A 16,695-nucleotide genomic window follows, 5' to 3' on the forward strand; every position below is an offset into this window, starting at 1 on the left:
AAACACAAAAAAAGGTCATGCTGATCATCAGTAATGTCTGCAGTGAATGTAAAAGAAAGTACACCAAAAAACACCAGCTAACCCCACATGGCAGGTCGAGACCTGGGGGACGAGCTAAGCTAAGAATAATGGGGGAGAAAAGAGAGAGATCTGTTAACATGACCCGTCTTAAATGCTGCCTAATGTCCTAATGACTCAGGTGAGGTAAATTGGCTGACGACCTGCCCCACTCTGCCAATCACCTCCCACGAAGCGAAGGAGGACAGCGGGCAGAGGGGGAGGGCCGTCACATGTTGCGAGTTTGAGCAAATGTGAGTAGAGTGCATAAGGAAATCGTATGACATTTCCTGCCACCCCCAGATATGCACTGGCAGGCCGGGACCTTGTTGAACCGAGAAGGCTGCTTTAATCTGACAGCATGTTATTTAGTTGTCCCTGTGTCTGGTTCATTGGCTCAAGCCATACTTAGCCTGCAGTAAACTCATACACACAAACGTCCTGCTTACTTACTGACATGTTGTTCGGTTACTATTCCCTTGGACAGCTGCGGTCTGGGTATTCCAGAAAGGGCTCCGTGCTTTGATGAAAGGCTTCCGTGTCGTGGATCAGGGCCGGGGAGGGTGGGGTGGAAAATTCAATGATTCTGCCTTTTTTAGAGATGTCCTACCGTGGATCATTAAACTGACACATGCAATTTCCTGAGTAGGGTTGTTGATGTGAATCCTATACAAATCCTCTTAGCCAACAGTTTTCTTTCAGTGTGTGTGTGTGTGTGGGTGGGTGGTTGGGTTTTTGGGGGTCTCCACAACACAACCCATCTGGAATATGCATTTATCCCATGAGAGACAGTGAATTTACGGTTTGTTCTCTCTCTCTCGCTCCCGCCCTCTCTCTCTCTCCCTCCCTCTCCCCTCTCCCTCTCCCTCTCCCTCTCCCTCTCTCCCAGGAGCAGGAGTTCCTGCAGAAGCAGCAGCAGGATCTGGACAGCGACCTGAAGAAGATCATCCAGCAACACAAACAGGAGCTGGCCACCATCGAGAGAGAGTGCCTCAACCACAAGCAGCAGCTCCTCAGAGGTACAGACGCATGTCTCTTTGTACTCCGTTATTACTGGAGGCTCTTTATTTTTAAAGACATTTTCAACCCACATCCTAAACAATAAGGCTGTGTTTTGGCGTGAGAATGTGAACGCAGAATGTACAGCACAGCCTCGGCTTTGAGACGCAACCAAGGGTCAACGGGGGTCATTACAGTGCATAGTGTGGTAGACATCCGTCTGGCCCTCCCCCTCCAATACACTATCTACCTAGCACCTACCATTTCCTAGCCACCTTATAACCATTCCTTTGTATCTCACCTTGATTGATTGATTTGTTGAATTTATTGGACAATCTAAAATCACATACAATACTGGTACACAAAATGTACAGCCATCACATATCATTTAAAACCGTCGAGGATTGAAACACAAATAAAACCTTACAGTTTAGGGCGGCTGGGTGGCGCAGCGGACACTGCGCTTGTCACCAACGCAAGAGACACCGGGTTCGACTCCGGCTTTCGGCGTTGCCTCCGGCTTGGGCCGGCCGTCATACTAACTCAATTGGCAGAGTTAGCGGGTGGAAGTCGATGGGTGGTAATCTGGACGTTGTGGACAGCGACTCCTACAGGTCGGTTGGGGGACGCCTGCGCAGCAGAGACAGGAAAATAGCGGGGGTAGTGTGAGCCTCCCACACGTTACACCTCGCCAAATGAGAGTCCGCGCTGGCAGGTGAAAAGATGTGACAGGTTGCCTCCACATGTATCGGAGGGGACATGTGATGCAAGGCTTCTATCCTCCCTACAACCGACCAGTGGGGGGCATATGCGAGCAACGTTCAAGACAGGGGAGGGGAGAATTGGCACGGCTAAATTGGGATGGGAGAAAAAATTGAAAAATAGGAGAAAAAGTAGATTTTCTTTTTTTTACAGTTTATTTCCATTGTGGTCCTCAAAGGGGGGGGCATCCTGTCCTCCCTCCTTCACCTTTCTCCCGCTCCTCCCGTTGACCTTCTGCCCCCCATGTATCATCCTCCTATCCCCCCCTCTCACCTGGTTAACCCAACCTCTTTTGTAATGTATAAATATCAACGTATTCTGTGATTCGAAGAGCCACTTCCGGGGTCCCGGGCCGGGACCTCTGGTCTTCTGAAGCCAATTCTCCTATTGACCTAATTATACATTTGTGACTACTACCAACTATGGACCAAGCTAATTATTTCCACCACAATAGTAACGGCAAAGAAAATAAATACCAACCACAACAAGTTCCTCGTCAGCACAGTGCTACAGCCTGGCCACAAACAACCACAAGTTCCTCGTCAGCACAGTGCTACAGCCTGGCCACCACCAACCACAGCACAGCTACTGTACAGTAATAGTCTCTTAGAAGCTGTACTATGAACAAAGACAGCAATTGCTACACTAATGATACCCACTGATGTAAGATGAACGTCTCGTCTCTCTGTGGCAAAGGCTTGTACTTCCTTGTGACTCCCATGTTCTAATACGGGACGCAATCAGTGGTGACGCAACAACACAGTGGCGAACAAGCTCCCTTTTGAAGGCAGCCCGGGGCTCTCTCAGTTCCCAGTTTAATTCTCACTAACGCCAACCGGAGGCCCCAGCCGGCTCCTCCACAGCGTGTCGGGGGCCCGGCAGCGACGCCCGACGCCTTTATCCCACGCGTAGTGCACCTTGAGTTGCACAAACAACACGCGTTCAGCGAACCGAGTCCCAGGAAGCCATGTCTGTGACTGCGTGTCCTCTTGAGATCCCCTCCATACACCACTGAAGATGTCTTAGCAACATCCCTTTTCCCTCGTTGAGAATGCTAGAATATATGGTAAATGGCTGCATTTATATTTTTACCTGTTTTTACACCTGTTTTTACACCTGTTTTTTATACACCTGCTTTTATCTAATCACGCTCATATTTAATATTGATGGGTATGATTTAATTGAATTTTATCATGTACCGTACTTTTCGCACTATAAGCCGCACCTGACTATAAGCCGCAGCAGCTAAATTGAATGATGTGTACATATATAAGCCGCACTGGACTATAAGCCGCAGGTGTTTTAATGTTTAATTACCATATGTAATTAGCATTGGGACACAATACTGTCAGACAAATAACAAGAATTAACTCATTTACAAGTTGTATTAAGTTTAGCAAATAAGGGAACAGATAAATAACATTTCAATGCAGTCAAAAAAGCAATATTTTGATTTTTACATTTTCGGGTTTGGTCACATCAAGTCACATATAAGCCGCACCGTTATATAAGCCGCAGGGTCGAAAAATGGGGGAAAAAGCCGCGGCTTATAGTCCGAAAAGTACGGTACTTATTTTTAATTCATGATGCAGACATAACGTGCAATAACTGTATGGGAACGGTCAATGTCTGTATACTATGTGAGCTGCGAGATACCCTGAATTTCCCCAAGGGGATTAATAAAGTATCTATCTATCTATCTATCTATCTATCTTGTATAACGCTTTTATCCAAAGTGCTTTACAATTTGTTCCTCACATTTGACCCATTCACTCACACATTCACACACCGACAACCACGCAAGGTGCCGACCTGCTCATCGGGACCAATTAGGGGTTAAGTGTCTTGCTCAAGGACGCTTTAACACACTGCCCCGGGAGGAGCGGGAATCTAACCGGGAACCTCCGGATTACCAGACGACTGCTCTACCTCCCGAGCCACTGGTTAACTTTCTCTTTTTCCGCCTAAACAGTTGGCCAAAGATTTCACCCAAACACAACACTTATCAACTTACACAATCTTGTTATAACTATATATAAGAGATTCACTGAAAAAAGCAATTGTTTTCATGCATTGATCACTAGATGTATCAACTTATAATACAGAGAAGCCCCCCCCCCCCCCTCCCCTCCAGTAGTTATGCTCAAATAACTGTATAGTCAAAGTCATGCCTCCAAGAGGAGTTAACTGTAGGATAAACACGCTTTTGAATGGAGGGCACCTTTACTTGAGGAGTACAGGAGTATGAGAAGCTACAGTATAGCCAGGATGAGAAGCACATTCAGCCATAGACTTGGACACACCACAAACCGCCTCAGCCAGTCTTTGGTGCCAGTAGCCATCAGGCTCCACAACCGTGGGCACGGACTGCTGCCAATTGCTGGAGAGCTAACGACTCTTAGGACTATCTGACTCTTAATAATAAACACTGTGCACAGACTCTGGTGCAGAGTCCAGGACCATCATCACTATTTCTACTGAATCCTGCCACTCACTAGACATCCCGAGGTTGTCCGTCACCTGAACTCAAGTCCTAATGCACAGGCACTTTGTACCATAAGGGCTAGCACCAGCCGACAGGCACTTTAAGGCAATATGCACTTTAAATTGGAACACTGAGCTCTTTTAGGTAGTAGGTACTGTAGCATTTTTTTATTGTTTGTGAAATACTTCTATTGTGGGGATTGCATCGCATGTATTCTTGTGTGTTTTTATAGTGTATGTTTTTATACTGTATGTACTGTATGTTTGGCACCAAGACAAATCCCAATCAACCATGTGTTGAAATGGCAATAAAGTGTTCTACTATTCACTGTTATCGCTACTACTAATTACTACTTTGTTCTGTTGTTATTACTACCTACCCTACCTGTATCCCCCGCCCCTCATGCTACTATGACACTTGAATTCCCTCATATTAAAAAAAAATAAATGAAAAAGGGCAGCCCCCCTTCAGCCCTATCTGTGCACGCCACTGTGCTGGAGCCTCATCCGGAGCAGAGTGCATGTCGGTCGGCATAAAAGTACCGCAAGCGTGCATATTATTTGCGTGACAGGATCCTGGTATAGTGGGGAAATCCCCCTCCCATAAGGCCGTGAACAGCGTCTGTGTGTGACAGCTGGCTGAGTTAGTCTCTTGTTTGTGTTCCTGGCAGCGCGGGAGGCAGCTATGTGGGAGCTGGAGGAGCGCCACCTGCAGGAGAAGCACCAGTTATTCAAGCAGCAGCTCAAAGACCAGTACTTCATGCAGAGACACCAGCTGCTGAAGAGGCACGAGAAGGTACAGACACACATTATCTTTAATTTGAAGAGGCACGAGAATGTACAGAGACACATTATCTTTCATTTGAAGAGAAGGTACAGAGACACATTATCTTTAATTTGAAGAGAAGGTACAGAGACACATTATCTTTAATTTGAAGAGAAGGTACAGAGACGCATTATCTTTAATTTGAAGAGGCACGAGAAGGTACAGAGACACATTATCTTTAATTTGAAGAGGCACGAGAATGTACAGAGACACATTATCTTTCATTTGAAGAGAAGGTACAGAGACGCATTATCTTTAATTTGAAGAGGCACGAGAAGGTACAGAGACACATTATCTTTAATTTGAAGAGAAGGTACAGAGACACATTATCTTTAATTTGAAGAGAAGGTACAGCGACGTATTATCTTTAATTTGAAGACATAATTCATCATTATTATATGGCTAGTTCAATATGAACATTAAAACATTTGTTAGGCTGTAGCCCTTTCCTTTTGCACATTATATTTAGTTCAGTTATAATACTATAGTAATAATAATATCTGCTTTACCCTCTCGGATCATTCTTAAATGAGTTGTATTAAAAAAAATTATATATATATATATATATATATATATATATATATATATATATATATATATATAAACATGTGAGGCATATTCACAGAGAAACCTTTTGTTACTTTCTTAAATTGTAAATCGGAATATATGTTTTTTTTTAACGTTGGTGTTTACAGACATTTACCAAAGTAAACAAACCTTTTTACAGCTACAACGTATAATACAAAGTAACTCGTATTTTCCTCTTGTTATAAGGTTAGTACTTGAAAACATGTACATTCCTATTTTTCACAAAATCCTAATATCTAAAAGTAGAGGCCTTTGCAAACCCCATCCCTGTTTTGGGGAGGATTTAAATAAACCCATTTTAGATCATCTTCCTACCAGGTTTCATATGGTCATGGAAAATCAGCAATAGTCATGGCGCTCAAAATAGATTTTTTTCCCGGCAGTAAAGTCTGGTTTGGTTACAGAAAAACGCCTAGTTACCGTTGACGGAATGACAATCCAAATAATAACAATGCTTTCTGATTACGTCTGCAGTCATAGTGACAGCTTCTCTTCTAAATCTCCCAATGGGACATTTAAAGAAGCTGTCCAACAAAGCATGTACTATTTGAAAATGTACAAAACCATGGAAATTGCACTATATACAGTATATATATCATGGAATAGTTATGGAATTTGATTTGGAACAAGGTGTATGAACCCTGTCCTGTATATCCTCACCTAACCACACCTGTCTCACTGTCCTGTATATCCTCACCTAACCACACCTGTCTCACTGTCCTGTATATCCTCACCTAACCACACCTGTCTCACTGTCTGTCCTGTATATCCTCACCTCACCCGTCTCTCTGTGTGTCTTGACCTGCGTAGGAGATGGAGCAGATGCAGCGCTACAACCAGCGTCTGATCGAGGAGATGAAGAACAAGCAGACCCAGGAGAGGGCCAGGCTGCCTAAGATCCAGCGCAGCGAGGCCAAGACCCGCATGGCCATGTTCAAGAAGAGCCTGCGCATCACCGGAGCCGCCATCACGCCCGACCAGGAGAGGGAGAAAGTGAAACACGTGAGGGATTTATGCTTCACAGGGATTTACTGTTAAAAGAACATGCCAACATTTTGGGAACCGGACATGACCGGTTAGCCTTCGGGAGAGGTGTTAGTTGGACAATGCCTAGGCTAACCGGTCATGTCCGCTTCCATTCATTATGCTAAGCTAGGCTAACATGCAGCCAGAGAGGAAACTGGTATCTGTCTTCTTGCCTCTCTCTGGAGAAGACGGTAAGCTAATTTCCCTAAATGTTGGCGTGTTCCTTTAAATTGTCAGGTTTTGACTCTCAATCAAAAGGTATATAGATTAGATAAAATAGATTAGATCCAAATGTATTGTCATCATACAGCACAAGTACAGTACAACAGAAGGAGGTTTGACGCCCAACCAGAGTGCAAATGTAACAGTAAAGTGTAATATACAATGTACAGGTGATTAAACTGAGTATGAAATATATAAATGAGTACTACTGAGTAATAGTATAAATGTATAGAGTTGTAGTATTAATATGTACTGTAACTGAGGGGTACAATTCCCTGACTGTATTGAGAGTATGGTATCATTAAACCACTACTTAGTTATGTACTTTAATTACTGGCCATACAGTACACGGTATATCTGGTGAACACCCACACAAGAATACGGCTTAACAAAGAAAGTTATATTTAGAAGTATTTATTATTAGAGCAGCAACAATAGGTTACAATATTGAGGATTATGAATTGCGCTTATATGGCGAAGAACACTTAAGTAGGTCAAGAGCGTAAGTCCATGAGCATATTAAGATGGGTATAACTGACACCACCTGTAGCATAAGAATTACATAAGGCACACTCGTAGTCAGCTGGAGATACTAAGGGGGTTCCCTCCGGTTGTAAGCCAGCAGGGGAGAGGAATGGTCGGGAGCAAAGTCTGGATCAACGAGGAATAAAGAGACTCCAGATACAGGAGACAGTGCAATAATCCTTTGGTCCGTAGACAAAGCAACAGCTATACTCCGGTATGCAAGACAGCATGGATGAAAGCTAGCCAGCCTCTGTGGGTCCTAGAGGCGGGCTCGACGGTGCTCCTCACAGGGTAGATCCCACACAGCAGTGGGGTAGACGGTTCTCTGCTCCAGCAGCCACAGTACCAAAGCAATATAATCCAGCCGGAAAAGGCTCTGCATTCGCCGGTGTAGGTTCTCCGGTGTACATATCCAACGGTTCTCGTCTAGGACTCCTCGGATGGCGGCACGAGTTTAGGCCGCCTAGCCTGGATAAGTGCACTAGCTCGGTACGACGAACCGGTGGTAATGCTGGTCACTGTAGAACGGTAGCCGCACGATACACTATAAATAATAGACTATTACTTTACAATAGAATAAGTCGAACTCGACGATACAGCGTTAAACTCGGACACTTTAGCTATCAATTCGCACGCGGTTCTCAAGGCTCTATTTAGGGGCAAAAGGGGCCCACTTCACGGCACGTTGTATCGTGGTGAAGGCTTCAACGTTTTGGTCTAACTCACTTTTAGGCTAAGTGCTTCTGTATCCACCTGCGACGTATTTATACGTAAAGGGGAATAATCTAGTGCCAACCTCAGTTCTGTCTCGTATTACTGCGCAAACCTGGACATGTTGAGACATGTCTTAGCGGTAGCTTTGAACTTGCCATTGGGGGTATGGCCGTTGGCGCCTAGGGGTCGCTGTCCAATAGGAGAACGAATATTATGGTCTGGCCTGTACCTAGGTAAAGGGATATTCCGTGTATATGTACAAAGAATATACAAGGGATATCAGACGATATACAAATATTATACAATATATCTCAAGCAATAAATATATATATTCGGTTTAATCTGACCCTTTGTAACATGTACAGTAATACAGGACCGTATAAAGACACTTTGGTAGTAAGTCATACTGGCCCGCAGCGTAACTAAATAAGAGTAGGTAAAGGTTATATAGATATAGTATACTATCTACATATATTTAAAAAGGATTATATACAGTTATGTACAGACAGATGTGGATTACATATATATATGGTACGAATAAATATATATATACGGTATATACAGCATTATTGTACATGCTATCATACACAGTTACATGGGTTATATGCAGGTGTATCTACGTATACTGGTCAGAAGACATTGGGTTTTATAAAGCTCGTAGTGAGAAGTCGTTCATAATAATTATACTTCTGCGTGGGCCGTCGCGGCTCCTTTTCTCCCACCATCATACCTACATGTCGTCTGCGTTGCCCGGCGTGCGGCGACATCTTTGGCATCAGCTGCACGTAGACGTGGCCGAGCGTCGGCACCACTTTGACGTTTGAGCATAAACATTTACATTTACATTTTGTCATTTAGCTGACACTTTTGTCCAAAGCGACTTACAAGTTTTGTACAACAAGTCAGCAGGAAGGGTACAACTCTTATCAGCTGAGTAACGATGTTCATCAAAGTGTTCAAACTTGAGTGCTACAGTGTCGAGTGCATGTTAGTATATTAGGAAGAGTGCATGACGGTAAGAAGGTTATTCCCAAAGTTGACTTACTCTCTGTCACTGGAACTCAGGTTAGTGCAGCTTCCCCCTGCTGTGTCAAACGAGGGTAAACGAGTAAAACGAGCTGTGTGCGCGCGTGTGTGTGTGTGTGTATGTCAGTTTGCAGCTCAGGAGGAGAAGCGGCAGAAGAACGAGCGGCTCCACCAGCAGCAGAAGCATGAGAACCAGATGAGGGACCTGCAGCTGCAGTGCGACGCCAACGTCCGGGAGCTGCAGCAGCTGCAGGTGACGTGCTGCTCTCAGCCCGGCGTGAACCTTGAAGATGTCCGGCAGCGTGGCTACATGAGCAGAGCTCCGGACTCATGATCGGAAGATCACCGGTTCGAGGCTGCTGTCGGAAAGTGGTGGTGTTGTTGTCCAGCAGGGGGCACTCTGTCCTCTGGACTAGTTGGTAACAATACCCCTGTTATGGTGATAGGGACACCGCACAGCTGCGAGTGCCGTCCTTCGGATGAGACGCTAAACCGAGGTCCTGACTGAATTCGGTCGTTAAAGAACCCAGGACGCCTACCACAAAGAGTAGGGGGTTCCCCGACGTTCCTGGCCAAATTCCCAATCAGGTCTCTGACATCAAGGCCACCTAATCATCCCTTCCCCTTAATTGGCTGATATCAATCCCTGTCTCCTGAGCCGTGCAGCCATTGTGTAGTGTGATGTGTGCCGGGTACCAGTGTATGGCAGCCATTGAGCCTGTGTAGCCCAAGGTTGGGTGCTACCAGTGGTGGGGAAGGAGGCAATTTCCACCCTACATTGTAAAGTGCCTTGAGTGTCTAGAAAAGCGCTATATAAATGCAAGTAATTATTATTATTATTATTATTATTATTATTAAGATAACGTCAAACATACTGGAGTTATACTGTTATATAAGTCCTCCTACGGCTTCTTCCTATAGACCTGTTCGATGTCTACGTCAGACTCGGTGTGTGCACGCACGCGCAACAGGGCAGACCACATTTGCATTTGTTAGCCATGCTAGCTAGGTCTAAACAATCAATCCATGCCAAAGCTAGATATGTAAAAGGTGAAAGACTTACACTCACAGCCATGCTGATTTGGCAAAATGACATCCAGACGCTTTTGTTTGAAACAACTTTTAGTCAGGGGAGAGTGTCATGGTTTCTCCATAGAGCCCTGTCGTACTTTTTTTTTACCGCAGCAGCTCGCGTAGCCAGGTAGTGGGCAACTTAGTCACGGGACTCCGTTGGTATTGCTGATTGACTCGGACACGGTATGTTTGTATACAGCGAACGGGTCTATAAGCAATCAAATATTAGCAGCTCACCAAGAGCTACTGGAGGGTGTGTTCTCCCACTGAGATTGTACAAACACACACACACCAAAGATACGTTTTAAACCTCTGAGTGTGTTTTCAGAATGAGAAGTGCCACCTGCTGATCGAGCACGAGACCCAGAAGCTGAAGGAGCTGGATGAGGAGCACAGTGTGGAGCTGAAGGAGTGGAGGGAGAAGCTACGGCCCAGGAAGAAGGTACGCATTCCACCCCCATGTCAACCCTGGTACTGCTACACATTACACCTCCATGTCAACACTGGTACTGCTACACATTCCACCCCCATGTCAACCCTGGTACTGCTACACATTACACCTCCATGTCAACCCTGGTACTGCTACACATTACACCTCCATGTCAACCCTGGTACTGCTACACATTACACCTCCATGTCAACCCTGGTACTGCTACACATTACACCTCCATGTCAACCCTGGTACTGCTACACATTACACCTCCATGTCAACCCTGGTACTGCTACACATTACACCTTTATATCAACCCTGGTACTGCTACACATTACACCTTTATATATCAACCCTGGTACTGCTACACATTACACCTCCATGTCAACCCTGGTACTGCTACACATTACACCTTTATATATCAACCCTGGTACTGCTACACATTACACCCCCATGTCAACCCTGGTACTGCTACACATTACACCTCCATGTCAACCCTGGTACTGCTACACATTCCACCCCCATGTCAACCCTGGTACTGCTACACATTACACCTCCATGTCAACCCTGGTACTGCTACACATTACACCTCCATGTCAACCCTGGTACTGCTACACATTCCACCTCCATGTCAACCCTGGTATTGCTACACATTCCACCTCCATGTCAACCCTGGTACTGCTACACATTCCACCTCCATGTCAACCCTGGTATTGCTACACATTCCACCTCCATGTCAACCCTGGTACTGCTACACATTCCACCTCCATGTCAACCCTGGTATTGCTACACATTCCACCTCCATGTCAACCCTGGTACTGCTACACATTCCACCTCCATGTCAACCCTGGTATTGCTACACATTCCACCTCCATGTCAACCCTGGTACTGCTACACATTACACCTTTATATCAACCCTGGTATTGCTACACATTCCACCTCCATGTCAACCCTGGTACTGCTACAGACTGGATCTTAAGTTTCACATAGTTTGGACACATTAGCCACAGATCTTGGAGGGGGGTGATTCATCTATTCATCTTCCCTATAGACCGATATTTGGTTCCAGCTCAGTAAACAATATGCGAGGCCACTTACACCAATTAGGTGGTCTATAATAATCCCTAAAGACTGACTTGAGTTTGTGTCGTGTGTCATGGTATTTAATAATACTTTCGGAGTGAGGCACACAAACGCATCCCTTTTAAAGGAGCTGCAAGTGATATATCTTTGTTAAAATAAGCGTTAAATAGCTTTACATTCTGACAGCCATCACTGATATAATGTTTGGTCAGTAACATGGGTCTCCCAGTCCCTCCGCTCTGCAGTAAACAGAAGATACATGTTCTGGTATCCCTTCCCAGTTCCCACTTTATCCAATCAGGAGTTTTTTAATAATAATAATAATTTTTAATAATTTTAAACAAACATGGTTGTCGATGTTCCCTCCAGGCCCTGGAGGAGGAGTTCGCCCGGAAGCTGCAGGAGCAGGAGGTGTTCTTTAAGATGAGCGGCGAGTCGGAGTGCCTTAACCCCTCCACCCAGAGCCGCATCTCCAAGTTCTACCCCATCCCCAGCGTCCACTCCACAGGCTTCTAGAGGACGCCTGCTGCACTGAAGCCCCCCAACATGTGTACAATCACACATGTGATTGACTATACATGCTTACAGTGATGAAGTCACATACACACACACACACACTTTCAATACACACTCATTTTATGCATAGACATAACCGTATATATCCTCATGAAGTTACTTAAGATTGTGCCCATGCTGCCTTGCCCCTGGCAACAGTCAGGAGGACGTCAGGACTATCTATCTGAGGATTACACAGATACACCCTCCTCTCTGTCTCCGGTAGAGGACGGGATTGTCCTCTGAAGCTCACTGAGGGACATGTCAACTCCAGTTTGCAGATTTTCCTCGTTGTTTCTTGTTTCGAGTTTTGAAGGAGATTCGTTCCGTTTTCAAGTTCAGTGTTCTGGCACCATAGTCATCACCTCAAAACCACTAAGCAGTTGGACCCCCCCCCCTTTCCTGTGAGTTATTCTTAAGAAGAATCCAGTGCCTGTAGAATTTGACTTCACTGGCTTTTAAATCAAGCAGTTTATGATAATTATTTGCTGCTTGGGTTTTATTTTCCTCTCCTCTTATTACAAATTTGCACTAAAGAAATAAAAGCATTTTTATACCACTTATGAACTCATTTTGTTCAATATCTCTGGTGAATCTTGAATAGTAACCATATCATTTATATTCGATTGATGAAATACAATGTACTGTACTTCTGATAAAGGAGAGAGAGCACATTTTTATACTAAATAATGGCAATAGGCAGGATACCATATATTTTTTGTATGTATATACATATATATACATATTTCATTATTCTTTTAGTTTTTGATGAATTGGGGGATAGATGACATAGTTTCATGCATGGATGACGATGCAAGTTTCAGTACATTTTTATATCCAGTGGAAATAATTCCTTCATCAGGGGTTCCTCGGCATGCCTTTGTATCTTAAGCACAACTCTGAGATTGAATTCTCATATTTAGCAACAAGAGTGGGAAATGGTGGAAAACCTTATTTTTACATATGGTAGAGAGGGTGTCGAGATGGTGTTTACATTCAGAGACAAGGAATCGCTGTTTGAATAGACAAGACGGATGTCACTGTGGTGTCAGAAATGCCAGATTGCATCTTGGTGTTTTTATTAGTCTATTGACCATGTTCACACGGTGGACATTTTGCTCTTATGTCGTGCTCAGGTTGGGTTCTTTTCCACCCTGGGATCTGTTAGTTGGTCTGCCCGTTAAAAAGGTCATGCCGTTTTTTTTGGTGTGTCTTTGTATATGTTTCCATTTCTTCATCGTGCCTCTTCATGGGGTGTTCTGCTAGCAGGTTTATCATGGGCTGGCCTGCATGGCTTTTGGTTTTATTTGTATTGAAATTATAATACTATTTAATGATCATGCTAGCTAATAGCCTTAATACTTCAGCAACATTGTATGAATATACTGTAGGCTACCCGGTATTATTCCCTTGTGTAGGTTTTTGATCAAACTCCAGGTTCTCCGCCAACACCTAGTGAATGTTATTCACTGATAATTTTTTTTCTTTTAAAGATTTGTTGAACTGCGGCTGGGTGGTGCAGCGGACATTGCGCTCGTCACCAACGCAAGAGACACCGGGTTCGAATCCGGCTGTCGGCGTTGCCTCCGGCTTGGGCCAACCGTCATACTGGCTCAATTGGCAGAGTCAGCGGGTGGAAGTCGATGGGTGGTAATCTGGACGTTGTGGACAGCGACTCCTACAGGTCGGTTGGGGGACGCCTGCACAGCAGAGACTGGAAGTGGCGAGGGTAGTGTGAGCCTCCCATGCGTTACACCTCGCCAATGAGAGTCTGCGCTGGCAGGTGAATAGATGTGACAGGCTGCCTCCTCGTGTACCAGAGGGGACACGTGATGCAAGGCTTCTATCCTCCCTACAACCGACCAGTGGGGGGCATATGCGAGCAACGTTCAAGACAGGGGAGGGGAGAATTGGAAACACGAAATTGGGATGGGAGAAAAATAGAAAAATAAGGAGAAAAAGTGGATAAAAAAAAAGATTTGTTGAACTCATTTGATTCAACTGTTTCAATTCATATTCAAACTAAACAACTGTAAACCAATGTAATCAATACAGGCCTGTGTTATCTATTCTTGAAAATGTGTGTAATATTTGGTGCAGTTGTAAACACAACATTGCTAATTAAAATTGGACCTGACTGGTTTAGGCCATCATGACCTCTGATTGGTTCATTTTATCATCTCATTGCTTTTACAATTGGCTATTGAAAGTATCAAAAGTCAAATATATTTAATAATTGGTCTCATATAAATATGTTATTATGAAGGAGTGCTGTGCACCTTTCACAAAATGTAGATACTCGGTCAGTAGCTATTTATATTGATACCAACAGGACTACAATACGTGGGTTGTACTGTAGTTTATTCACACGTTTCTGGTTTGCTGCTGACTTCAATTATAAATCAGCTTAGTTATGACTGCAAAATCAAATCCTGTCAATATGTGTTTTGTTCCAACAGTTGGATTTCTAAAATGTATGTTGATTAGATTTTGAATGTTGATTGAAGAACTTCCATATCAAAAACATTATGCATTTTTTTTTAAATAGGTTTATAGTTTTTAGAATGCCTGTACTGTAGATTTGCATTGTACTGTAAATAAACGTTCCTGTATGTGGCGCTTACTCTCTGTCCTGTACCTCGATGCAACTATACTCATGTTCACTTTGATGATCACCAAAATGCAGTGGTGGAAAGTACAGTAACTAAGTATTTTTACTCAAGTACTGTACTTAAGTACAATTTCAAGCTACTTGTACTTTATGCGAGTATTTTCATTTTAGGGAACTTTACTTTTACTCCACTACATTTCAAAGGAAATATTGTACTTTTTACTCAGTTACTAGTTACTTTGAAGAAAAAGTTAAGCCCTAGCCCTATTTTCTGAAAATCTGCCTAAAAATACATACCGTACTTTTCGGACTATAAGCCGCGGCTTTTTTCCCCATTTTTCGACCCTGCGGCTTATATAACGGTGCGGCTTATATGTGGACAAAACCCGAAAATCGAAATATTGCTTTTTTTACTGCATTGAAATGTTATTTATCTGTTCCCTTATTTACTTAATACAACTTGTAAATGAGTTAATTCTTGTTATTTGTCCGACAGTATTGTGTCCCAATGGGAGTCATTCTCTGTAGAGGTGGAGTCATTCTCTGTAGAGGTGGGAGTCATTCTCTGTAGAGGTGGGAGTCATTCTCTGTAGAGGTGGAGTCATTCTCTGTAGAGGTGGGAGTCATTCTCTGTAGAGGTGGGAGTCATTCTCTGTAGAGGTGGGAGTCATTCTCTGTAGAGGTGGAGTCATTCTCTGTGGAGTCATTCTCTGTAGAGGTGGGAGTCATTCTCTGTAGAGGTGGGAGTCATTCTCTGTAGAGGTGGGAGTCATTCTCTGTAGAGGTGGGAGTCATTCTCTGTAGAGGTGGGAGTCATTCTCTGTAGAGGTGGAGTCATTCTCTGTAGAGGTGGGAGTCATTCTCTGTAGAGGTGGGAGTCATTCTCTGTAGAGGTGGGAGTCATTCTCTGTAGAGGTGGGAGTCATTCTCTGTAGAGGTGGATTCATTCTCTGTAGAGGTGGGAGTCATTCTCTGTAGAGGTGGGAGTCATTCTCTGTAGAGGTGGGAGTCATTCTCTGTAGAGGTGGGAACTTAAAGCTCAATATAAGAACGGCCATGCACCACCACCCACAGAATCGAGAAAGAGCAATCAATCTGTCAATCCTTTCCGTGGCCGGGCCGGGTGGGGTTTCCCGCGTTGAGTCAAATTAAGCCGCAGGCTCCACTCCTTACATATGGTAATTAAACATTAAAACACATGCGGCTTATAGTCCAGTGCGGCTTATATATGTACACAGTACACATCATTCAATTTAGCTGCTGCGGCTTATAGTCAGGTGCGGCTTATAGTGCGAAAAGTACGGTACCTAAGTAAATGGAAGATTTCTCCACTTCTACATGGTCCATTTGAGTTTGGAGGAATTTCGCTCATTTAGCACCTTGAGATCAAGTGTACAAAAAATCTAAGCAAATTAATAAATGATTTACAGCGTTTTGTGTACAGTACCGAATTTTGCCATCCGGACACAAGCTATTTGAATTATAATGCATTTGAATATAGAATATCAGGCCTACCTTATTATGGCCATGTCATATATCTATGGATAGGGCCAAATCTCCTCTTTCCAATGGCAGTGTTAAATCTGGATTTACTGACTACTCACCTTTCTCCGATGCAATGCACAGAGAATTCACATTATTCAGAGAAACTCGTATTTTTGAAAAGAAAATATCATTCGTAAACAAATGTAGTGCTGAAAATATACACTTTGA

The 16,695-nt window shown here is 43.8% G+C and overlaps 1 protein-coding gene across 1 annotated transcript in view; it reads left to right on the forward strand.

Moving 5' to 3' along the window:
- The window catches only part of LOC311231325 (STE20-like serine/threonine-protein kinase), an 86,757-nt gene extending 71,824 nt beyond the window's left edge, over positions 1-14,933 (forward strand). The window contains exons 13-18 of the mRNA XM_084317877.1: positions 947-1,076; positions 4,974-5,098; positions 6,527-6,718; positions 9,357-9,482; positions 10,632-10,745; positions 12,186-14,933. Coding sequence (XP_084174003.1) covers positions 947-1,076; positions 4,974-5,098; positions 6,527-6,718; positions 9,357-9,482; positions 10,632-10,745; positions 12,186-12,332 — 834 coding nt within the window. The 3' untranslated portion in view covers positions 12,333-14,933. The remainder of the gene's footprint in view (positions 1-946; positions 1,077-4,973; positions 5,099-6,526; positions 6,719-9,356; positions 9,483-10,631; positions 10,746-12,185) is intronic.
- The last annotated feature ends 1,762 nt before the right edge of the window (positions 14,934-16,695 follow it).

Source organism: Notolepis coatsorum (genome assembly GCF_963971535.1).
Source record: "Notolepis coatsorum genome assembly, chromosome: 7".
Taxonomy (NCBI): Eukaryota; Metazoa; Chordata; class Actinopteri; order Aulopiformes; family Paralepididae; genus Notolepis; species Notolepis coatsorum.